General features: G+C 33.9%; 2 protein-coding genes across 4 annotated transcripts in view; one reads left to right on the forward strand and one right to left on the reverse strand.

Moving 5' to 3' along the window:
- Positions 1 to 2,648, reverse strand: part of LOC100371515 (transcriptional coactivator YAP1) — a 40,174-nt gene extending 37,526 nt beyond the window's left edge. For both annotated transcript variants that reach the window (XM_085499805.1, XM_085499804.1), the window contains exon 1: positions 1,962 to 2,648. In XM_085499805.1, coding sequence (XP_085355931.1) covers positions 1,962 to 2,446 — 485 coding nt within the window. In that variant the 5' untranslated portion in view covers positions 2,447 to 2,648. The remainder of the gene's footprint in view (positions 1 to 1,961) is intronic.
- A 7,157-nt stretch (positions 2,649 to 9,805) lies between these two features.
- On the forward strand, positions 9,806 to 25,212 carry LOC100371668 (uncharacterized). Of its 2 annotated transcripts, none has more exons than XM_078008703.2 (8): positions 9,806 to 9,926; positions 16,721 to 17,248; positions 17,922 to 18,099; positions 19,340 to 19,391; positions 20,314 to 20,358; positions 22,998 to 23,101; positions 24,197 to 24,352; positions 24,802 to 25,212. In XM_078008703.2, the coding sequence occupies exons 2-8, from the start codon at positions 16,785 to 16,787 to the stop codon at positions 24,916 to 24,918; spliced, it is 1,116 nt and encodes a 371-aa protein (XP_077864829.1). In that variant the 5' UTR covers positions 9,806 to 9,926; positions 16,721 to 16,784; the 3' UTR covers positions 24,919 to 25,212. The 2 variants fall into 2 exon arrangements, with proteins under 2 accessions (XP_077864829.1, XP_006815754.1); XM_006815691.3 differs by having other exon boundaries at positions 9,806 to 9,922.
- Positions 25,213 to 27,404: the final 2,192 nt, after the last annotated feature.

The raw sequence follows: 27,404 nt of genomic DNA on the forward strand, positions 1-27,404 counted from the left end.
TTGAGCTATAAAATAGACTCTGCATGCCCACAATGCTGTCCAGGAAGCAATAAAAATTAAATTACCTCATCAACATAGTGTACAGTGATGAGGATAGGGGGGGGGGGGCGAACACAGTCATCAAAACTGAGGAAGTGTTGTCTATAATCTCTGGCTTGAAATAATATAGTACCCAACAGGGATATTAATTAAAATCAAATAATTTTTCAGTTTTTGTCCGTTTCCATGACAACAAGCAAAAAAAACCAAAAAGACAAACATAATTGTGTTAGTATTTTTTCCGGTTCGCACAAGATAATTATAAAGTTATTTAAAAAAGAAAGTATCAAAAGTGATATACACTTCATTTTTTTTATAGAATTAATTCATTTTTAAATTGTAATTTATTTCCATTATAATGTATTAATTCAGTGTACAACATGCGAGGTCACTTCACTGATCTGTAACAAGCTGGAAAATGAAAGACCGTTCTCATTGAATTTTATATTGCCAATTTACTCTGCAAGCAAAATTGGCAAAATTCCAACTTAAAAAAAAAAGTGACCAACAATACATATGTATGCCACATGTTTTTTTTTTGTTTCTGAAAATTATTAATGAGCTGTTGTTTGTGTATATATCAGTTGTCATGCCAACCAACACTGTGCAACTGGAACCACCCTCCTCAAAATCATACTATAAAGACCAAACAATTGTGCGTATGATCCACTTTGTTGGAATGACTGGAGAAAGTTTGTTACAATATTAAACTTTTCTGGGTAGAACCAGTTGTCAATATTCTTGCTCAAACTTTGGTGAAAATCATACCCCCTCCCTAGATATAAATAGTCCAAAGACTAGTTACAATAATAAACAGGAAACTACTGCAAAGCATAACGCTATGTAGGAAATCATATCACTTTCAATAAGGTTCATTTATTATTACTTGAATAATCACCGATGTCTTGAGGGGTCAAGAAACCAACAGCTCAAACTTATTAATTCAGTACTCAGCCACAGATTTTAGTGGGTCAAAATCAACTATTCTGGAGACGAGTTAGAAGGGTTTGAAAGGTCAAAGGTGATGACCTTTTGCCTGCTAAAACCATTTAAAAAAATGATAATAAAAATGTTTGTCAGTTTCCCAAAACTGTCAGAAAGTTAATATTTTTTTACTTCCACAAATAACGCCCACGCCACCAGATATAGTCATAACACTAAATATGTTGTGTTCATTTCGACGTAAATGGCAACAAAGCCTTTCAGTCGAGCAGATGGAATACGATACGCCATGCTGCGTCATAATGTACAAGTTTGATAAGAAACACAACACTGTTCTGCCTTTTGGAGCTCAGTGTTTTTAAGTCAGGCAATCGCAGGACTTCGTGAGATATCTTTTAAAATGTGCAGCTAAAACGTGCGAAGATAACAGTAATGGGTGGTATCGCTTGAAACTCGGGACATGTACTCCTAACGACGTCAGCTAAAACCAAAACAACCCCGTAATGCTGTTAGTACTAAAAAAAAGGGCCGCGACCACCACAGGCGAAGTGTCGATCAGCTGATATCGTGAACGCCGTCACGGTCACTAACCTCGCTGCCTGGTAAAACTATAAGAGCGAGGATTTGCAATGGAAATCATGACAATCAAAGTCGACAAAACACTCACTATGTTTTACAATCATACCTTTGATGTTTGCTACACTGACTAAGATAGAGTACATCTGTCTTTACTCAGTGTCACTGAGATAGTTTATAACTTTTACAAACACCAAACGAGCCGGAACATAACACACAAGACGCCATTTTGACCGCCGAAAAGTTCGCGAAACAGTCACTGACAACTTGAATTGACATTAACTATTGTAACCGAGATTTAATTAAAGACTCGATAATTAAAAAAAACGTACTATTTAGTGAGTAAATTGACACACTGAGACAGGTAGAGCCGGCGGAAGTATAGATGCCTGGTGAAAACTTACTTGAGAAAGTATCGCTGACCTGACGGCGTCCTGGCAACTTCCCAGCCCGGTGGCAGAGGTAGATCTTCGATGGTTGTCACATCGTAGCTTGTGTGCCTTGTATGTTGTGGGGTAACAGTTTGTTGTTGTTGTTGTTGTGAAGCTGCAGCTGCTTGCATTTGTTGTAAACTTGCTGGACTGGAGTGTGCTCTAGGGTGGTTCACGGGTAACCCCAAAGTCTGTGCACCGAACGGGCCACCGGGGTTGGTAGAATCAGTGCTCGATTCCCTCGAATGGCTTCCTGAGGGAGAGCTAGCCATGGGCTTGTCGGGCTCCTTGAAGAAGGAAGGCGGCAGTTTTCGCATCCGAAGTGGCACTGGGTGCTGTGGAAGTGGTTCTTTAACAATACCGGTGGGGTTCATCACAGCTCGGAAAAGATCTTCCAAGTCCGTATCGGAATCCCCCCGTACGTGAACGATTTGGTGCCCCTTTGGATCCATGGTCATTTCGACGATGGCGATCACACTAAGCCAAAAACACCGTGGAAGTAAAAGTCACGCTGGTCTCAAGAGTTTCTCGAAAACCCAAACACCCAGATGAAAGTGATGTCACGCTCCGGTTATGTATATCATTCGTGTTTTCTTCTCGTGAATGATACTGCTCACCAGATAACACATTAGTGTGTTTCAACATACATGTATAAAGATTATGAAAATGACTAGCGTAGAAATTTACATGGCTCACAAATAGGCTTAATTGATTGGTCTCACTGCGCGGCTAAGAACGTAGTTCCACAATGATATATGGTTTAAAGTGTTCCTAATGTTTTTAAAATTATTATAGTGTCTACTTTAGTAAATATTAATGATTTTCCCTTCAAATCATTTTGTTGACTAATTAAAATGTCCTCTTAGTATATTTTTCTGCTTTCTAATGCGGAATGATACATATATTTAATGTGTTCACGGTGTCACTTTGATTCCCAGGCAAGTTCGCAACGTTGGGGGTATCGTTGCTGACGTCAGCTTGGATTATAAGGGTGTGACAGTTACTATGGAAACAATCACATTCTAGCCTATCAGAGCCATGAATGAGAGTACCTATATGGGCAACCATAGTCGGTGCTCCTTTCATGTAGTCATGTAAAAAATAAGGCGGTTACAAACATGTTTCTAGTAGCCCAGTCTGAAATTAACTGACTTATATATCCTTTCAGGGAAGTTGAACTAGTTAACGTCAGTAGATATCGTCAGATGCAATGTTAATTGCGGGTAAGCGTGCGCGTTTTTATTTTGAACGACGTTGATCTCGTTAAGGGTTGAAGGGGTATCGTGAAACTGTCATTTAATATTTACAATGAGTACCGTCGCCAGTAAGGGGTCAAACAACTTGTCAACTACTATTTACAATCTTTCAAAAGTTTCGCGCGAGTTTTATGACAGCACGTTTTCACAGCTGGGCGAAACAGCAAGAAGTTACCGACACCACCATGTACCAGTTACCCGTTGACAATCGTTTTGAAGGATCCGTTAATCTGACGGCAATTGTGTTAATAATAAGCTACATGTATGAGTGTTATATCGTGACGGTAGAGGCGATATCACCGGCGACATTGAACTACAAACCACAGCTCCATGCCACCAATGAAATTACGTTAAATCACAAATATCTTATACATCAACATTACTATTCAATATTATTAACCAAAAATGACAGTTTTTTGGGGGGAACTAGCAACAAACGGAATCACGCATGAGTGAATATCAAACCGGAAGTACCAGTGTGGTATAAACGGGGGCGGGTTCTGAGTCAGAGTCAAGCACAATATGAGGAGCAGTTGTGTCACCCTGACTTGCATAATATCGATATTCCGAAACCAACAACCTGGACAAATCAAACCAAGTATAGGAAAACGTAGATGTGGTAACTGCCATTGAAAGTAATAATAATAACTTTGTTGACGTGTTATCCCCATCAAAGCGACGTTCGAATTAAATTTACTGGTAATCAGTGGTAATGTACACAGAACGGAAGGGTCATGTTCTTTGTGAATGAAATCGGCATTTTATTTTATGTCTTTGAGGTTATAGTATTTTTTGTCGCATGTGAATCGTGTTCCTTGTACTGAATGGATGTAGTTCACACTATGTACATAACAGTCGGCTTCACGGCGATTCTGACAATTCAATCCGGCAATGAGTCATTTCAACTATGAATTGGTCTATTTTGTCCCAACATTGAAATCACGATGTACATATTTTTAGCACCTCTTTTGAAAGTGAATGACCACAACCCATGCACCAAGTGGGACGATACAGTTGGTACGCTTCCCATTCACACTCAGCTTGCTTTGAGTATGCGAAACTGTGCATAAAATAACCACGTGTGGATTTTCGTATTATTTCCGTTCTATGTAAAATATCCTGTCATCTTTTTTTAATATAGAAGCTGTTTGATTGATAAGAATAATAATTTTATTTGAATGAAATGCTAAATAATACTTTATCAGAATTTAGAGTTATTTAGAATTCATTATCGATCGTGAGACCAATGAACATATCTTGTTCCTACTGTTTTGCGCGTAACTCGCCTCAAATTAACGGAATTGCATTGCACAGAATTCGTCAAATTGCTGCGTTCATGGAAAATATTTCCAACTTCTATAAATTGGTCTTGATAGTAATCAAATAACAAAGAATGCAAACTAGTTTATCTGGGGTAATTGTAGGAAGGAGGAGGTTTTCTTTACAGATTAATCCCAGAATAAATATGCTAACTAGATTAAAACTGTCAACGAGGAACGCAACACAAAGCATAGGAAACAATGGTGTTCCGCATTCGCAATCGCAATTGTCACAGTAATTGACAGCTAACATAACATCGCATCCTTACTTCTTGTTCGTACGATGGACGTACTAACCTCGGCGGGCACCGTTACGCCCGAGTCGAGCACTGAGTGTTCATCGGCGACTCGGTCACGCCGAACATCGAGGCCGGCGCTGAAGAAGGACCCTCGACTCAACCGACGAGTACAGATGTACGACGAATTTACAGCGAGATTGGACGGATAAGATGTTACGATGAATTATAACTGAGATCATAGACCCTCTAAAAGAGGGATGGGAAACTGCCGACAAATATCAAAGGAAGCACGGGAAGAGGATGTACGATGCATCTTGGTATCTTTTATGTATCTTTTAGAGGGTCTATGCTCATATAGACCATTGCACTGAGACTAAGATTGATGATAATTGCTTATTCCTAAAATTGAAGTTATTAATCATTCGCGATATTTAAAAGTGTAAATAGGGCAAGTTTCAATGCAAGTAAAATATTTGTGATTTGGTAAGAGAAATATACCTCTCCGTTTTTGTTTCCCAATACCTCATTTGGCGAGTACAATTAAAATTTGATAAAAAACATAAGTGTGCGCACCCTTGTATCTGCCTATCTCATGGAGTAATATGACTTACATGTAGTGATCCTCACATTCACATTCGTCACGACCAGATGATTTTGTGACGGTAAAATAATTAAATAATAAAATAAATAAATAAATAAATAAATAAATAAATAAATAAATAAATAAATAAATAAATAAATAAATAAATAAATAAATAAATAAATAAATAAATAAATAAATAAATAAATAAATAAATAAATAAATAAATAAATAGTCTCTGGTTAGTATCTAGAAACCGTCACAAGTTTCCGATGTATAGATTAGTGTAAGAATGCGACAAACGAAGCAGAAAGTGATCAAGTATACTATTTCACAAAATGTTCTAATGTATACATGCACACAATTAATCGTCCCTCGACTAAAATATGTCTTCAATGGTCCATTTGTATTTTTTGATTATAAAATAGATTAAAAAAGCGACTTTCCATAAATTTGTATCCAAAATGGTAATAATATCTATAATGTGTTATAATAGTGTTATCTTAAGGTAGAAGCCTAGTTATAATTTTTGACAAAATTGGTCATAAATCGCATGACAATGTTCATTAGTTTATTATGTACAATCATGAAGCTAATGTCTCATGGTACAATGAGATAGCATTATTTCGTGTGTTACAGCATGCCGAGTTAAGCTTTTTGAGAAAGATGTCCTAATATTTCTTGAAAATTTCTATTCCATAGAACACAATGTGAAGAAAAATTTTTGACACTTTTTAAAACCCTTATTTTTTTAGGTGATCCAGAAAAAAAAAATACTCCATCATTAACAACTTGAATATATCATTTTTCAGTCTATGTCACCAGACCATAGGGACCTGTGGTAAAAGTGTTATAATAGTTTCAAAATGGCGACTTTCCACTAAAATACATCCATCAATTTTTCGGAAAAAAGACTGGTTATCCCAAACTTTTTTTAGGTCAATATTTTTATATTACCTTGGAGTACTTACAATTTATTGTAAAACGAATAAAATCTGGATATTTTAATTTATGAGTAGACTTCTACCTTGAAGAACCTCAAAATATAAGTTGTTAGCGGTGGTATCATCATCGTTTTTGTTCAACATTTTTTTCACCGCAAGTTGTTTCGAATGCGTCAAATAAACGAAGCATGATTTTCTATTTTGTTGGTGACTACTAATTTTCATAAATTTTTTGGTCAACATTCTATTATTTAGTATGTATATTATTTTATTGATGGACGATTTTAGATCATTTCATTTCACATTCACCGTGACGTCATAGACGTTTTGGGCGAATGTAACACAAATTCTCATCATGGGCTGAGGTATGATTCTAATTTACTACTAGTATGTCAGAGAATCGCTTCGTCAATAGAGGGCGTTTGTCACAGAATCGCTTCAGGGCACGACTTACATATACGATTATGCTCGTGCATTTTTTCAGCTTTATTTTATTTTATTTCAGTCAGTCAGCCCAAAACGTCATCAGTGATCTAATAATATTGAAAAGTCTGTATATTACACTTTTTAATATATGTGTACCATGATTAGCTGTTGTAGATTCCGAAGACTAGAAAATGGGGTACTCAAGCTAGTTTTTAAATTATGGTTTGAATCTAATTTTGTATGTATTTTTTAAAATCGAAAAGTCACTGCTGTAGTCTCAATTTCTGTTTGCACTTAGTCATTTATTTTATGGAATATATATATACATATTGTATACAGCAATTTTTTTGCGTTTGTTAGTCGATATGACGAACAGTCACTGTGATCAGAAGGCGCTATCGTTTTCGCTGACACCGACCTGCAGTGCATACTTCCAATAAACCAAACCATACCGGTAAACCGAGATGTATGAATATCCACCAACTTAAACAATGTATCCAATAGAGTTATAAACGTGATCATCTGTCAGCATAGAAAATATATTTACTTTCAATGATGTCTCCTTATTCATTTTTGAAATATACAAGGAAAAAAAAGTATATAGGAAATTTGACTATGGTGAAAAGTGTATCATCGGACCGCGACAGTCCGGTCTGTGCATGTGCAACACGCCGCAACAGCGTACCTAACCGGGCACCGCGGAACAACAACTATACGCGCTAGTCATCGTTAATATTCACAGTACTATGAAAAACCGCAATATATTTTATAAAATTATTTAATATTTTAACGAAAAAAGTGAGTGACTTTTGAAAAATTGTCAAACAAATAAATTGTTTGTAACATCAAACAAAATATCACAATTTATTTAAAAAAAATAATAATTATAGTATATAAACAGTATCTCAAAAAACACCACAATCTTTAAAACAGCAACTTGAATGGAAAGTGCGTAGAGCGTTGGGATGTAACATTCTATCCTTTTAGAATTTGTCGTTATGTAATTCATCATATAGTGCCCTCAGACGGTACAGTTGGGGGGCACTAAAACAAGACTTGCTGAAAGCTGGTCTAGTATGATGAAAAAAAAATATCACACCTACTGAAAGACACATTTAATATGTTGTAGATCTTTGGTAAATATTTGCAGACATGATATACGCTGGGCGCTGATGATCACTCAACTCTTCGAATATCGCACTGACAATATCTGCTATGTGTCAGTTCATTTCATTTCCAGCTGGTAAACCTTGTCTACCACGCGAACTACAACGTATGTTTATTATCATGTTTATCAACTGCGATGGTGCTTTCTTGAAATAAAAATACTAGTATAAGACATGCATAAGGAAAAGTGTCAACGTCGCCATGTTGTTTGTTTTGTCTGACCTGGGGGGGGGGTACTCAGGCTAGGGCAAAAATTAAGGATTTTGAAAAAGTAGAATCTTTACCGTGGAGTCTACATACAGTATAATGCCATGAGCAGCCAACCCGGGACATCTTAACTAGCTCCAACGTCTACATTCTGGATGGTTATTTGTTCGTCATTTGAAAACTGTCACTCCCTTGACCCTTTTTTAGTTCTTCTCACTTAGTTTTATATGATCATGCATGGTCCAGATAACGCTGCTAAGAGGGGGGCGATGAGGTAGCTGGTACACTAGGTTACAGGAAATAAAAAAGGCATTTTACTTCTTTACATAAAATAAAATTTACATAAAATAAAATTCCACGTACAGTAAAAAATAGGTTTTTTACACTTTACAGATAAAGCAAATTTCTAATTACATTTTACATTTTTATAATATATTTGATAATTTGTGTTTAAGAATCAAAATTGACATTTAAAATCCACATTTAATGTGGAAAATGCTTTATACGCTTAAAATACGAGAAATAAGATCTTTGTACAAATTATGGATGAATAAAATAGCTGATTACATTTTACACCTTGTCCATATCTACGAATTTACGTTTTTTATTTCTTTAAATTACATAATTACGAGAATAAAATCAATTGATTACAGCTTACGAAAATACCCCTTGCCGACCTTCTATGGGCCCTCTGCTTGTACTTATATTCCCGGCGTATTCATCGTCAAATCCTAACTAACTTAAGCTAGCGGTTAGAAATCCAGGGGGTGCTTTTCTTTGCCAAACTTAATGTGCATGTTTTTTCAATTATATATTTTTCCGAGATTTGATTTTTAAAACTTCCTCTGTGTGTTCAAAGACTACCATCTGAAATCATAATGATCAACGCCCTAAATACTAAACTGCCGCGGCATCGACATTGTTATAAGATGAATACGAGATAAAAAAAAAAAAAAAAACATCAGTCAGTTCTCAAAAATATCGAAAGTAAACTATCAAAAAAATATAAACAGACCTGGAAAAATAAAATAGTTAATCGTAGTAAGAATCAAAATGAGGGAAATAAATTACGAACATACAGTTTATTCAAAACAATGAAGGACTTCAGCATGGTGAGGATATTAACTAAATTCAGAATAAGTGACCATGATCTAGAAATTGAATTAGGACGAAGAAGGAAGCCAAAAGGGGGAGGAAAGATAGAATATGTACAAAATGTAATGTTAAAAAAGTGGAAAATGAAATCCATGTTATTTTAGACTGTGAGCGCTATAAGAAAGAACGAAAATTGTTGTTTATAGAATGTAACATAATAAATAAACAGGATAGAATAAACAATTTTTATAAACATATGCAACAACAGTTTTCTTCTAGTTAAACAAACAATATACAAAAAGTAACGTTTAAAAACATTTGATTTTTCACCAGTATACTATTTTTTTTTTGTAATCTTTTCTTTATAGTATTATTTTTGTAATTTTTTCCTCTTTATTGTAGTATTTTTCTTATCATACATTACCTTCAGATGGTAATTGTTGAGTAATAAAGTTATTATTATAATGTTTACTATTACAGAGTATTGATATACTGTTGATTCCACAATTCAGCAGAAAGAGACAGTTGCAGAAAAGAATTTGCGTAAAGGATTTTGGGAAGAGGTGATTCAGGTAGTCTCGCGATAGCTAAAGAAGGCGAGATGATAACAAAAATGGCGGCGCGCACGAAATGAAAAACAGAAAACAGTATCGTCTATGGCAAATGCCGTGTTTGAGTTTATAGAGACACGCAGTTGGATTGTGAGTACGTTAACATGTTTCATATAAAATAGTTTTTCAATGGCGCATTGCAAATTACTGTCTTAATTTGTCTATGAGCCGATTTAGTGATTATTGTAGCCTTTGGCTTGTCTGTTCGACGCAGAAGTCTTCACATTCTACAGAGACACATGGGCATTGAAGTCCATGGCGGTGTTTTGTCAGGAAGCCTGACCCCGACGCACATTCATATAAGCAAGGTCATGTTGAGTAGTACCCATGGATTTATCCATGGAGCTATAATGATATATCCAACAATATAGTTCATCTCATGTATTTATTTTCGTTGTCTGGGGGACGATCGTGAAGTTAGTTAACTCACGTTCCCTCTATAACTTCCGGTCGGCATAAATATCCGAATTTGGATACAAAAAATATCTTGATCAAGTTAAAATGTTAGCAACGGGTAGCAAAAAATTGCATTGTCGAACAAACCTCGGAAGACTGGTTTTCCACGTATCATCTATGTGTTGTCTTGTTCAATTGAAAGTGCTACTGAAATGATGATGTTCTGGACGTACTATAAATGGACACCATGCAGTATTGGTTGCACATGTTATTATACTGGGATATACCAGAACTAGACACAACGAAGTATACATTTTATTTAATCAGTTATCATGGTGATATTTTCAAGACTTCATTTTGATCATTTACTAAAAAGGATAGCAAGATTCACAATCTTTATTCTCTGTATAGATTTTATATTACAGTGCAAGGGGTTTCATTTAGAACATGGGCCATCATGATTGACAAGGGGACCTCGGACCTTTTCGATTTGGTAATGAACTGCAACATTGTAATACTATTGAGTGAATTTTGAAAGGAATGTATTTGAACAGCGCTGCTATAATACTACACCATGCCACTGCCAGGTCACTAGACTGGCTCAACCGTGTATTGTTTTATGATAATATATTTTACTAATATGAAAGCATTTGTACAATCTTTGGTACTGACGTAAAATTCCTACAAATTTGTCTGCAACTGGCCAACATTGGTTTTTATATTATAATTCTAGAAAGTTTGTTTATTCCAATTTATTGTGCAATGAATGTAATCCTTGTGTTGCAGTAACCGGACATAGTCAGTTATTGCGCCCCCGCTGACAGATTCACATCGACACAAACAAAGCCTGACACATTGCTGTAATTTTCTCTTATCATCAACAAGATCTTGTTAGCACCAATCAAATTGCAGAAGCTGTTGATTCTTCACATAATAGCCACTCATGACCTGTTCCTCTTGTTGACATATTCAGTGTGTCAACGTGCTTGACCATTCAGCCTATCATTTTCTGATCGCTTGAGAAAACTCTGAAATGCTGATGACAACACAATAGTTGAGCAGTCCCTTGTCTCATGTCTGGAATTACACTTTTTTCGGCTTCGCTTATTGGCAGTCCTGTTTTAATGTAAGATCATCCTGGATACCATTAAAATTAAATATTCAGAGCAGAAATGCTGTATCCAGTCCTTGTGTCTCAGATAAGTTATTTTACAAAATGGGTTTGGAAAGTCCCAACCATTTCACAATCGATAGTCCAATAAGGGATTCTATTTGGGTCAAAGTATGTCATCTTTGGTCAAAAGAATAGGGTGCAAATAATGTTTTTGTCTGTTCTTGGCAATGCTTTTGCCAATTTCATTAAAACTTCTCATATTGGTAATGTACAATACATTACATATGTGGATAGACACAGTTGTACAATCAAAGTGAATTAAGGGGTCTTTTTTGGTCAAAATATGTAATTATTAGTAAAAAAAATAAGGTGAAAATGATGTTTTGGCTTATTCTCTGCAATACACTTATTCAAATTTCACATATAGGCAATACGATACTTCACTTTTTCACCACCAGACTTTCTCGCCCAAATTTTTCGGTACATTTCTACATTTCTCTTAAATAATCTTCAATATGTCTGGAAATGAACCATGATTTTGGAGCCAATTTGAGTCAATTTTCAGTTTTTACTCAAAAGATTTAGCTATTTTTGTCGCAATCTTTTGAAGGAAAGTGCAGACTATAAGGGAGACTATTTTGTGAATTTGCGATGAAAACAGGGAACAGAAATCCAAAAGCAAAATTGATGAGTATCTGTATGCTTTAGTGGTAAATCACTGTAGTGAATTTGGTTAAAATAAGTCAAGGCATTATGAAATGGCACAAACTTATATCCTTTTTGACCAAAAAATAAACTTGTTATTCTTAAAATTTGGCCAGTGTTATTCTTAAAATTTGACCAGTTCAAAGTTTCAACATAATTTTGTATTCTAAAAACTTTTTCCTAACTACTGTATTTATTTATTTAGTTTTCTATTTATACATAAACAAAATAAAACATTATTTTCATTTCACATCACTGTGGGTCAGTGAGACATGCCAATTTAATTACATTGTTAGGGAACAACAAATTGTATTGTACGGTACTGTTTATATAAATAGATATGGTGAATATTGCTCAACACATGTATTCCTCATGGCCACATTTTGTTGTTATGATCACATCCAAGGGACAAGAGGAAAACACATAGAATGCATTCGTTTTGGGGTCTCGTGCGTTTTAGGACATGTCAACGAAGCTAGTCACACCTAACATATGTAATACTGATAAGTAAGAAAAAACAAACTTTGAAATCCAGCGCAGCAAGGTGATATTACCACTGGGGTTTGAAGTACTGCGCCAGCATGTTGGCAAAACTTTGTGAATTAATAGACAGCCTGGGTTGGCTTGCTAAACTTTCTAGTTCTGACTGGTAGTGACGCCCACTTCAGACAAATCGATATTGTTGCAGGACACAGACAGAATTTAATTAAATAATCTGATAAATCATTTATACAATGTTTGCTGATATGTTTTTATGTGGTAAAATGTAAATTGCGGGTACATGTACTTGTTGCATTCAAGAAATAATTCAAACATGCATCCACAACCATTAACTACAGTTTATGCATTTCATCATGCATTAATCTATATCTTACCATCTTTGATATGGTGAAACCCTGAAAAGATGCCATCTAAGAAACTGACACTCTCAAGTATCATATGGAACATTCACAATTCAATGATGTTAGCTAACTTTCTGCCCTGATACTGCTGAGACTACCAGTAAAAGCACATTAGTGCTGCAATGGTATATACACAGATGATTGCACCCTGAAAATACTAAATCTAAAAAAAAATCTACGTTTCAAGCTAGGTTTTACTACCGTTATAAAATGAAGCTGTACTGACCATATTCATTGAGGTACTCCTATAGTACATCTAACTTGTTTGTGAACGTTAGATTGCTGCTTTAAACAACAAATGAATGTTGACACAATCATGCAACTGATTTCTTCAGTGCAATTGATGAAACCATTCCTTCTTGTCTTACATAACACAAAGTTGTGCACATAGGATGTAAAATTTACTGTGGCAGTACCTGCATGTAGCCTATATGTCAAACATGCTAGAACCAATCATATGATACATATTTATTCGTTTCGCGAGTAAAAAAAGCCAAAACTAGATCATGGTCACGCAGGGACAAATTAGGTTCAGTCTTGGTACTTATTTTCAACATTCAACAATTCCACCAGTACACAACTCTAGATCCAGTATGTATCTTCATATTTTAAGTAGATCTAGGTTCTAGAAACTTTACAATTGTTGACTCATTTGGTATCGCTCATCAGCATTCAATAAAGCAATAATTAAAAAATGATACATAGCATAACATTTCTCAGGAAATACATTAATCCATTGATGGTACATCATCTAAAACAATACCTTCATTGTCTGATGTACAAGAACTGAAAGTCTGATAATCCATGACATATTGCCTAAATCCTTTCATGTGATTAAACTTTAAAGAAATAATAATAAGGGATTGAATGGTTAAGAAAAAAATTTAAATTATGTTTTTTTTTTTGAGCTTTTGAGTGGTTGAATTATTATGTGGGCTTTATTCAATATTAGCATGATGTCAGTGGAGATGATTTTGAATGATATACTTAAGAATGTTTGATTTCTTGTCAATAAAAAAAAGAACATCGAGGTGAATTGATACTAAAAATAGTGTTATAATTGGTCAATTACTGGTATAAACCACTTTAATTTCCGAGTTGGTGGATAGATTTAAAAAAAAATAGCTGGTTTTGTGTATTACTAATAAATTTATGTACATCTAGATGTACAATAGCTGTAAATAAGTGAAACACACCCAGTACAGTTTTTTATCGATGACACACTCACTTAGGGTGTGGTCACTTCAACTTAGGCACCCCACCTATCTGTGTGAGTCTTGAATGCCAGAACTGCTTCTTTGTTAGCTTAAATTACTAGTATACTTTTTTCAGTTGAAGCTGTAAGAGTTTGACTTCCAAGTAAAGCATGTTACATATGGCTGTCACTAAATACATGTTTGTTTATGCTTGGCATCAGAGGGTGTTTTTACTTGTTACTCAGTAACTAGCCATGTGAGCCATTATACTTGCATCATTTGGGGGTGAGTGCATGGTGTTGATATCAGATTTAGACTGAGTTTTGAATCTATTTAGATTCATGCTACAGTGACCATGTCAATAACGATCATTAGAAATTATCCCTGAGGCATCTATTAACTCTTTGGCCTGGGTGCCGGTAGAGATTGGGCTACAATGTGTATGTCATTTTAGCCACCAATGGCTAGGAAGATTTAAAATCTTGAATATTTCTGAGAAAATAGTTATCATTTAACTCTTCATGTGCCAGATTTTTTCTCGCCAAAAATTCAGTGCGAGTATTTTCACATTTTGTAAAATTTACACTAAATTTCATCATCTTTTTGGACCATTCAGACATTTTCAGGTATTGCTTTTAGTTTTTATTCAAAATGGTTTGTAAATTGTTATCAGTATTTTATGTGGGGACGAGATAGGATCGTTTTGTAGAAGTTGACAACGGTGCTTAAGGGGTCTAACACATGTCTTTACCCATAGAAAAGTAAATTAAACATCATTAAACATCAATTAAATAACATGTGATGCAGTGGCATTCTTCATTTTGATTTTTCATATAATAAAAATTCTCTCTTTTTGCAGAGTGGCTAAATAAGTAATAGTAATTAGCTAAAGAAAGAAAAAAGTCAATATGGCTGAAACTATTTTATCCTCTGTGGAAGCCACAGAAGCAGCCATCAAATGTGTTTGTTTAGATTTATTGGTGACTGTGTTTTGGTCATTAGTTTTAATCTGTCATCACATTCTCTGTGATCTGAGAAGTTCAAGGGTGTTTATTTTTTAAATGCAAGGAGAAGTTTACTTCTTTCAAAATGAACATTAACTTGTTATCAAATGTACCATCTGTGTCGTAAACATATCTTGAATTTTCTATGGTTTACCCTTCTGAGACAAAATTCAATTCCTACAAAATTCTGGTCAGAGCTTGTCAAAAGTGAAATTAATTGCTCAAAATTTAAATGGCTTTAGTACAAGGTCTTTAATTGTGCAAAGATTTGACTCCCTTTTGTTGTGCAAGGATATTGATGATCTTTGGCTGTGTGAAGTTCATGTCCAGATTTCATCATTGTAAAAATGTTACTTAAAATTGAACACTGTATTTCTGCCATGGATCAGATCACTTTTGGTGGAATCGATATCAGTAAATTGGAAAGTATGATTTATTTACCGTGAGGAAAACTGAACTTTGAAATAAATTTAATTTTGCTGTAGCTATTCACTTTTTTCTTCCATTGAAAATAGCAAAAATGAACATCAAATAATTTGCAATGACAATACTTTAACCATAATTTCTCAATTACCTCTGTAACAACACACTTGTTTTATGGTAAAAAAGTCATATTTTAATAGCCAGCTTATTAATTAATTAATGCAATTTATTGGTTTATGTGGACTTTTGATAGAATAAATAAGAGATTTCATTTCATTGCCATGATGTAAAACTAAAATCTGTGCAATTCACACTGGAGCTAATAATACAGTAATGTCTGGGTTTCTGTGTTTGTTTGTACTAGTGTATCATTATGAGACTCCCACAGAAGTGACGGATATAATACAAAGCGCCCTCTATGTTGGTGCAACACCTGTCCATCAGTTATTCCACAGATAATAGTTGGCTGAGAAAGAATGGTACTTTGATTGTTGATTTTCCATTTTTAAATTATTTTAATGTCCATGATGTGAATGATGTATGATTTGGAAAAAAAAAAGTCTTGGGTATGTTTTGTCAGAGGTAGGGACTGAGCTCAGTGAGTAAGCTAGATAGTCCACCACTGTTGTGTATTGTGTCACTTTCCTGTGCAGAAATGAAACATGGCTATTTAAAAATATATATCCTGGTACATGTACATAATGTACAGTGTGGTGTTTATCATGGCCTAAAATGCCGCAGGTCAGATTCATAACAGATATGCCCAATAAAGTTATAACAAATATAATAAATTTATGCCACGATATAATGAAAGGAAGAATTATTTCTAAACCCCAAGTTTTTTTGTGGTATTCCCATGGTGCATCATGTTTAATTGCCCCAAAAGCATGTTGATATGGAGAGAATTATGTGTTTCAAGTCAAGTGAAATGCACCATGGGAGTACTACCAAGTATGCAGGGCTTCAGTTTACAGTTACATGTATATAAATGTAGAAGTGTTAATTTTAGGTCAAGATATTACTATAATTCTCATGATCAGATTTTAAGAGTACAGTAACAACCAAGTTTGTTGTATGTGAACAATACAGCAGCATGTATTCAAAACTAAACACCTGAATGTTTTTTTTCTTTTTCACGTATAATGCAGATACCACTTACTATCAAGAATCTCAACATTAGTAAACGCTGTTGGTTATTGATCATTTGAGGATATGGGGAGACGTACTGACAGTGATGATGATCGTGATAGAGATGGTCGGAGGCGACATAAACATAAGAAGCACAGTCGAAGTACAGAACCAACAGAGAATTCCAAATCAAAGCATCGATCAGACAAAAAGTCATCGTCATCCCGAAAAGAACGTAGCAGATCTCCAAATCGTGATCGCAGTCGACGATCCAGAAGTCGGTCTCGCAGTCGTAGATCAAAGAGTCGCAGTTCTGAACGAACTGACAGTCGGAAATCTAAACAAAAATCTGAAAGAAAGTTACCCGCTTCCTATCGACAGCGTGATCGCTCACCGAAAAGAGATTCTGCTCGTTATTCCACAAGCCGCTCATATGATCGGCGGAGATCAAGAAGTAGAAGCAGGTCTCGTAGCCGGAGAACCAGAAGCCGTTCCCCAGTCAGATCCAAGAAGGCCAGGCGATCAAGATCTCGTTCAAGGTCAAGACGGTAAATATAAATCGTATTTACAATTTGCTTACAATATATTATTGGTACATTTAGCTTTTGATTATCTTGTGAGAAACACCATGCTATTAATAATAATTTTAATAATAATAATAGCACTTTATTTATTGAGGGTAATATAAGTTACAAACATAATTTTCTTTAGTGCCCTCTATCATGAAAAATAAATAGAAATAAAACATAAGAATAAATATTTCAAATAAAGAATATAGCAAACAAATAGTGAAAATGTGTTTCTTCAATTTCATTTTCAAAGAATATTCACTTGTAGAGCTTTTGATATCAATGGACAATGCAGTCCAAAAGTGAGTAGTTCTGTAATGAAACATGCATTGACCTTGGTTGGTGTTAAAATTAGGTATATATGAATAGGATGCATTTACAGAACATAATCATGAATATCAGCTGTAAACTTAAATTTTGTGGTAAGATAATCAAGTGTGTTACCACAGCAAGATTAGTAGATGATAAATTCTCTCTTAAAGTGCCACTACCATTGTAATACATTGTGTTTGATGTGACATATACTATGTTCATTTTAATACGCACATGTACTGCACACTGACACTTTTAGTACAATAGTGAATTAAATAGTGCTTTCTTGTCCCGTTGAATGGTGTTCTTGAACTTTGTGTTTATTCAAATTTATTTATAGCGATCGATCCCCACAAAAAGATCCATTTGGTAGAGATAAAAGGAGAAGTCGAGAGCGTTCATACAGTAAATCTCCTCTGCATCCTTTGATGCAGTTACAGGAAGAATTAGAGGCGGAGAAGGAGAAAGAAAAAAAGAAGGGCGATCCATGTGCAGATATTCCAGGTTTTGCTGAAATGGTAAGGATTATATTTTAGTCCCCGTTCAAACGAAGTTCGAAAGGGGACTTATAATCGGTCTCCGTCTGTCTGTCTGTCTGTCTGTCTGTCTGTCTGTCTGTCTGTCTGTCTGTTCATCCAGAGTCTGAACCCTGTGGACCAAATCTGTTCATTCTTTGCATGTGCCTAGTACTTTATCTGGGACATATGCACATGCAGTGGTTTACTGATTCAATCCAAGATGGCTGACTGGCAGCCATTTTTTTGAAAATGTGGTATCAAATGCATGCTTTGTCAGTTTTTGTCCAAATTTAGTACATGTAGTATACATGTTAGAATACATGTCTATGACCATTTGTTTCGCAATCAGATTAAAGATGGCCGACTGGCAGCCATTTTGTTTATGGAAAATGTTGTATCTTATGCATGCTTAGTCAGTTTTTGTTAAAATTTTGTACATTGTACAATTTAGATTATATGTCCATGGCAATTTGTTTTATAATCGTATCAAAGATAGCCGACTGGTTCTTGCTTTTTGACCATACTTAGAGATTAGGGATTATTTTCCTTCATATTTGGCATATACATCATACATATTGGAATACATATCCATGTCAGTTTATTTCATAATCAAATCAAAGATAGCGGACTGGCGGCCATCTTGTTTTTTAACCATACTACTATATCTCTAAGCCATATGGACCATTGTCATTCATATCTAGCAGATATATCATACATATTGGAATACAGTTTGTTTCATAATTTGATCAAAGATGGCCGACTGGCATTCATCTTGTTTTTTAGAAAATGGACGGGATTTGTCAGTTTTCATTCTAATTTGATACAAACATTATACATGTTGAAATACATGTCCAGGATGATTCATTTCATGTTTGAATCCAAAATAACCAACTGGCAGCCATCTTGTTTTTTTCAAAATGTGTTGTTGACATGGGTTTTTCTCTTCAAATTACGGGGTATACATGTTATGATACATGTCCATGACAATTAGTTTCACAATTGGATCAAAGATGGCCGACTGGCTGCAATCTTGCTTTTTGACCATGCTACTGTATCTCTGTACATGAGCCTGGTCAAGTGAAATTCAGTTTGGATGCAAAAAATGCATGACTAGCCAATTATTTACTCTCAATTACTAACTATGTTTTTGGATGGAAAAAATGGAAAAAAGCATTTAATTTAGACAATTTTTGCTGTATTCGTGCTAATTGTGTTTAGTAACAAATTGAATATGTTTTAGACTCCTGGAGAGCAAGCCCGGCTAAGAATGCAGAAGGCTCTGGAGGCGGCAGGTATGACCACTGTGACATTCAATATGAATATAATAGAAAAGTTTATTTAGCAATCTGTACATGTAGCTATATATGTAGCTTCCTACGATATTATCATTTTCCATTTTCCTAAGTGCTTTTATTTTATTCATTGTAATGCCTTTATTATTTTGAGCTATCGTCTGTCTTTCCATTGCACATTGTAATTGAAAAATGGTAGATTTGCATGATAAGTTATGATTTTATCTTCTGCTGTCACAGGACATGTAAATGCACTTTTCTTGATTTATATTGGAGTTTAATTTTACCACAAAATTCATTATATTGTTACCAAAAAAAAATAAATTAAAGGTCCAAGAGCTGTGTTGTTGCTACTATTTTCGTATTTTGCAATCAATTTATTACTGCATTGGGTCAAAATAATCTTTTTTTGTATCAGATCAGTAAACATAGCCTAATATGTCAGGTCACATGACCTACTATAGTATGCAAATTTGCTGGAAATGAATGTTTGTTTCAACATTCAGACTATCATTTTACCTCATTTGTATTTGTTTTGTTCCACAAAAAACGTCATTGGTTAAATCAATTAGCACACTGCTCATGGCCTATTTATGTGAATGAATTGGTCTTCAAGATGACAGTTGCTAAGTAATAAATTTTCTGAATATCTTGCCGAGTAAAAAGTTCTATCAAATAAAAAAAGAAAAGTTTCTATGACTTTGTGGTTTTCACATAGTGTTAAGCTCTATTGTGGCAGTAATTTAAATAAACAAAACTAAGGCAATAATTCAAAAACTGCTACAGAGTACCACATTTTTTGTTCTGAATAGCCAGTAGTAGGGAATAACTTGTGTCTAAAATGTCAGCAATGTCCACCCATTAAATGTGAAAAAAAATACTTGTTCAGTACACATGCAAATTGTTTTTTTATATTTTTCAGCTTCTGCAGATGCTACTTTGAGAGAGAAGGGTTTGCTAGGAAAAGGTATGTAGTATTTGAACTCATTCTCATTAATCAGATTTCTTTTTGAATTTCTTCTCGTCAAAATTCTAAAAATAATGTTTATGAAATTACAAACCCAAATGCTAAAAAACATAAAAATAGTTTTATTCTGGTGAGAATATAATTTTCAAAGTTTGTTGTGCTGACTTATTTGTGTGTGCCCAAATATGGAAATCATTTCATGGTACTGAAGTTAATTACTTATACATACATGTGTTGAATAATAATAATGCACAGACGTAATTAGTTTTTGTTTGTAATCATTGCATATCAATTACCTAATTTGCATAATAATTAGCAAATTTTAAGCACCTCTATGGGTATCACAAGAAATACTCAAAAGATTCAAATGAAACTTGTTGCATAGGTAATAATCCACAGATGTGATTTAGGTTATAACTGTGCATTTAAATTACCTAATTTGCAAAAGGTAGGCAATTTTATGTATTGCTACAGTTTTATTATTTTCAACTCCAATTCTGTGGATCTCAGAGAGCAGTACTCTATTAGGCGACACATTTCATGTTTAATAGGGTAGTCCTTAACCCAGCAGCACACTTTGTAATTTCTGTCCTGCAATATGCAAACTGGTCTACTCCTACAGTTGTCCTACTTCTACCCACCCAGTCTCATGGATACCCACTTACTTTTTAATAACTCATGGCTCTTTGCCAGTTAAGTGTCAGATCACATAATCTAACAAAAACTACATCTTGTATTACAAGCAGATTTCAAGAGATGACACTGACCCAGTTTCCCAATGAATTATTGAGGTTGTCAGAGATCAAACATTAGTCCATAAGAAAATCACCCATGAAAGCGTTGTTCAATCAAATTAACATGCATGTCAAAGGTCAATGTTTATTTAACATCTCCTGAGGTATCCATTACATTTGTGCTCTAGTTTGATGGGGTATTGTGTTTGTCCATGCATGTATGCAATTATGTAGTTCTGAAATGAAATTTAGCACATGGGTACAAACACAAGTTATTGGAACAACTCAGTACATAGTAACTACAGTGTGCTTTTTAACAGAACTGATTTTGTATGGTTCCTGAGTCAAAATGGAATCCCCCCAAAATCAAATTGAGTCAGCTTGTAGTTCAAGAAAAAAGTAAAGTAAAATTGTGTGTGACTTTATATTAGGTGACTTGGTGTACAAACATGTAGAGTGTTGCTAGGGTTACAATAACATGTAAAACTGTTAGACATTAATCAGTAATATTTTTTTATCAAGCCTTTTCTGTTTTGCCGAACGAAAGTCTACTACATTCTTAATTAGCACAACATTAAATCTTTGTGTGTTAATGGCACATGGCATCAGCTTAGAGGGCACACTGGTGATGATAACCATTGGCATGCTTACTGTGTGTAAACATGATCAGATGAAACTGATCAAATTAATCTGACCTTGTGAACTGAAGAAGATCATGAATTGATGAGATAAATCTAATCATGTAAAACGCCTATTTTGCCATCAGATTAATCAGATGCAGTTTTGTCCGATAAATCTGATCGTTTAAACCAGCATTTATTGTGTATTTTCTACATACATGCTGTAATTGAATTTCTGATAATTATTTTATGTATCTCAGTAGCAGTTTGACAATATGAGGCAAAGCGATATTATTTGGTATGTCTGACAGTCGCTGGATCAATCTGACATCTGAAATTTGACTTTGTGTATTTGAAAGTTTCATAATAGTTTGGATTAAATCCTTTCATATCAAAAAACTCAATTGAGATAAGATTGCCAAAGATGTGGCATGAGAGGGTAATTGTCCCTGTTCGAACGAAGTCCGAAAATGTGGACTTATTTATCATACATGTTACATAAGTTTCACAATTTGATTCAAGATGACAAAATGGTCATAAAAATTAAACATCTATGCTATTACAGAATTGGTTCCCGGTGTATGGATGAATTATGTGCAAACTTGGAACAATCCTCAGACATTATGGGATGTTGGTGCACATTGTGTTTCAGATCAGATTCAAAATGACAGATTGACGGCCATTTAGTTTTATCAAATGCTATTTCAGACATGCCCTCACCGATTTTATCGCACATATGTACATATATGTACATTTGACAATCTAATTCATGATGACTATTTTAAATGTTAAAAATTTGTAAAATATTCTGCAATTTCAGTACCAGATCTTGGTTGTGTGGGGAATTGATTTCTTTCAAACTTAGTACGTACATTGGACATTTTGTTTTAATGAATACTGTTTTGGAGATGTCTATCTCTGACATGTCCTGACCAATCATGTTTATATATACATTCTACATTATTTCACATTATGTATTTAATTGTTTTACTATAATTTCTTTGATAATTTTGTACCAAAAGGACATAATTTCTAATTATGTACAGTTCTTGTTTCAACATTTTTGAAAAAAAATCTCAAAACATTATACGGGTTTTAGTTTGTTAAAGGTGACATTCAAAAGGTTTTAAAATACCTTGTAGTTATGAGGACCAACTGTTTGACAGAATAAAATATTTTGTTCAATACCTAACAGGGACTATGTCATTAAGATTGAGTTTGTTGTTATGATACATACTGCTACTCTCCTGATATCATCCTAATTGTATTGCAATGTTTTCTTTAGAGAAACTAACTGTTGCGCAACAGATGCATAGACAGCAAGTACTTGAAGACATTGAAGATGATGATTTTACCCCGACGGCATTTACCTCAGGTAGAGACTCATTGGTAAGTGTGTACTGAATCACTGCTTGCAATATGTACATTATTGTACATAATGTATTGTTTGATAACCACGTATTTATTTACTTGCTGAAATACTTACACTATTTAAGCTTGAATCAGATTAATATGAAGATTTACTGAATACACTACATGTTATATCAGCTTCAGACTTGCATACAATCTCTTGTTTATTTTTTGATGTTTTTCAATAAAATAAAAAATATCATGGGAGTGTGTAAATGTGGGTTAATTATCAATTTATTGTCTTACTAAATTAAAAAGACAATGGAAAACAATAGACAGATTTGTTGTTCAAACAACAAGAACAATAGTATCCCATAATTCAATGGCGCAATCCCAGAGATTGAGGAGCCTCATTAAATGATCATCATTTATGATCACCAATTACTGTAAAGTTCCCGACATGCAGTTAATAAATATATTCATTTTTTGAAGCCATCAAAATATTTGTGATTTCTAGGATGTAACATGACTACTAATTGTAGAGCCTGTTCAATTCATGGCCCTTTCACACAATCTTCAAGAAATGGACACTAGACTTGGGAAACAGACATACAGTGTGCAGACAAGTTGAGATGGGAGAATCAGATTTTATGCCTCAGGTATATGTGGCTTTATAACACACACACTGAAATTACCAGAAATGTTTAGATTAATATAATTCCTAGCAAAAGCTCAATCTAATTGCATGGACCAATTAGGTTATTACTAGGATATCACAAATTATTTGACGGAACTGCCACAGTATATTGCTTAAACTGTAAATATTTCTCACAATTTGTGGTAATGCTGGTTATACTTGCCATGCAGATTCTTTTAAAGTATGTCATAACAAAATGTCTGATTTTCAGTGAATATTTTTGTCAAAAACTACAATTTCTTCAAATAATTATGGTATTCCTGGCTCCCATCTTAACAGTGGGGTAATGGGCTAAATAAACAAACCTTGTTGAGATGATATGATATGTTGCTTGCCACATCTCACATCACAAATCACAGAGATAATTCAACTGTGTGTTGCAATGATCCTTATTCTTGCGTTACAGCACTGAACCCTGTTATTTATTATATTATTAGGAAGTGAGTGCTTCAAGTTTAGGCATTGATTACTCCCATGATAAAGCTATGTTCGGTGGAAGCAATGTGGCGCTGGGCTTGGCCCCGAAATCAACTCCAAGCTCCACACCAAGTGGTATTATCTACAAAGACCGGGGTCCATTAGCATCACATAGTGTAAGTTATTTAATATTATTATTATTAATTAATATTAATACATGTATTTAAGTTATTTAAAAAAAAACAGTCTATGGACCAGCTGACACATCAGGTAGTAGTAACAAGGTGATAGTAATTCTATATAACTTAAATATGTTATTAAAAGAATCGGAATATCAAACGTTCGCTTTTTGGTTGTATCAATGTGTGATGTTCAGTCATATCACTCAAAGAAGCGAGTGTAGATGTTTTTGATCAATCCTGGAATCTGGTATGGGTAGGAGCCCGGGACTAGATAGAGATAATGCTTATACCTTCACCATACCTATACCATGCTTAAATCTGGTTATATATCGATATAACTTATACACTAATACAACAAACTGTGTTTACAAGCTATGCAACAAACTATGAAAATGTATTTTTCTGTAGTACTGATGTTTCGCATTTTTCGTTTCTTGTCATAGTTGTTTGCCAGTGCAGAGGAAAAGGAAGAGCGCTGGATACAAAAATTGGAAAAAATGAGAAGAGAGAAACTTGCCAAATATAGAGCTATGCATATAAAGCAAGAAAACTGTGCATGACAATTCAGCTTATATTAACATTCGTGAATTTTACTGAACGTTTTCAGTGACATCTGTCATTTTTGCTTCCGTACAACACATTTTGGTGGATTCGAAATGATTATATTCATTTTTTGTTAAGAATTTTGGCCGGCTGCTCCTTACAAGACTGTCATGACAAGTAAAACATCATTGAACTAGCAACAAAATCTTCCGAAAATTAATCATGCACGTTGTACTCTTTCTCTCCACATATCCTTGGTTATTGATCAAGTCTTTGAACAAGTGTAAATAAAATGATGTAATGGTAAAATAGTCGTGATGTTCAAGGCAGACTTTCATTAAGTTAACCCTGTGATGCATAGTTCTTTGAGTTATTATATACAGATTGTCAAATCATGTTACAACTAATAACTCAAACACAAATAAATTATAATAACTTTTAACTAAATAGTAATATTGGATTATACTATTTGCACATGTCCCATCTATTGTCCTACTGGCTGCAGTTGTGTATGTGTTTAGATATGTTTTCCTTACAGTACTCGTATATCACAATTGTAGGAAGGCATCTTCTGTTTCATCACTGGTATATTTTTCACAGTGTGACGTAAGACAGGACGTATCATGTACAATTATTTTGCAAGACCTGAATGTGTTTATATTGTTACGCATTGCCAGAATGCTGTGTGTTAGGTGTGGGTTGATACACTATTCTACTAGATTTGTAATTTGGTCCGTTATTGCGAACTTGCGTATGTTTTCAAATATTTGGTTGTAATGTGTGTAAAATGTAACAAAATAATACATTGAAAGTGATGTATATTGGTGATTACATGTATGAAATTTGGTATAAAAATTTCCTCATTTATCCCATCTGGAATAAGATTAATTAATATTTCAAAATAACTGAAACAAGAAATAAACATTTGAAGTTTACAATTAAAAAACATACCGTTAATTTTACAGACTGAATAGTGGAACATAGTGGTTAAAGATTGGATGTGGTGAACTGTGTAATGATGTTTTTGAAGGTCATTTAAATGTTGCATGGTTTTACTGGATGTGATCTGTTCTCTTTGTTGTAGTTACAACTCAACTCAAACAGTTTTTATCCAATGATCTGTTTCAAACATGGATATTTCATTAACTAGTTGGAGTTCTCAGCCAAGTTTGATATGGTTATGTTTTCTATGTATATTTTTAGCTCCGCTGTCAACAAAGTCGACACAGTGGAGCTGTTTATATGACTGATTGTCCGCCGTCGTCGTCAATTTTACAATTTTAACTTCTTCTTCGAAACCACAAGTTTACAATTTTGATATGCAAGTACCTTGAATGGTTCATTCTCAGATTTGGTCATTTCATGTCAAAATCTCAAATTCTCTATTTTTGGTGAATATTTTTGTCATTTTTGGTAAAAAGTGATATTTTTGACTTCTTGCTAAAAACTGTAAGTCTGATTGCTTTGATATTCCATATATATTTACTACATGTGGACCTCTCTCAGATTTGTTCATTTTGTGATGATATCTTTAATTCTGGTGAATATTTTTGTCATTTTTGGTAAAAAGTGATATTTTTGACTTTTTGTTAAAAACTGCAAGTTCAATTGCTTTGATATTACATATATATTTACTACATGTGGACTTCTCTCAGATTTGTTCATTTTGTGGTGATATCTTCAATTATCTAATTTTGATGATTGTTTTTGTCATTTTTGGTGAAAAGTAATGATATGCATATGTATTGCAATGTTTGTAATGTATGTAATTATATACATTGTGTATGTTGCAATTTGTATAATGATATGCATATGTATTGTAATGTTTGTAATTATATACATTGTGTATGTTGCAATTTGTATAATGATATGCATATGTATTGCAATGTATGTAATTATATACATTGTGTATGTTGCAATTTGTATAATGATATGCATATGTATTGCAATGTATGTAATTATGTACATTGTGTATGTTGCAATTTGTATAATGATATGCATATGTATTACAATGTATGTAATTATACACATTGTGTATGTTGCAATTTGTATAATGATATGCATATGTATTGCAATGTTTGTAATTATATACATTGTGTATGTTGCAATTTGTATAATGATATGCATATGTATTGCAATGTTTGTAATTATATACATTGTGTATGTTGCAATTTGTATAATGATATGCATATGTATTGCAATGTTTGTAATTATATACATTGTGTATGTTGCAATTTGTATAATGATTTGGACCATATGTATTGCAATGTATGTAATTATATACATTGTGTATGTTGCAATTTGTATACTGATATGCATATGTATTGCAGTGTATGTAATTATATACATTGTGTATGATGCAATTTGTATAATGATATGCATATGTATTGCAATGTTTGTAATTATATACATTGTGTATGTTGCAATTTGTATAATGATATGCATATGTATTGCAATGTTTGTAATTGTATACATTGTGTACGTTGCAATTTGTATAATGATA

This window comes from Saccoglossus kowalevskii, chromosome 1, assembly GCF_978046115.1.
Source record: "Saccoglossus kowalevskii chromosome 1, keSacKowa6.1, whole genome shotgun sequence".
In the NCBI taxonomy this organism is placed as follows: Eukaryota; Metazoa; Hemichordata; class Enteropneusta; family Harrimaniidae; genus Saccoglossus; species Saccoglossus kowalevskii.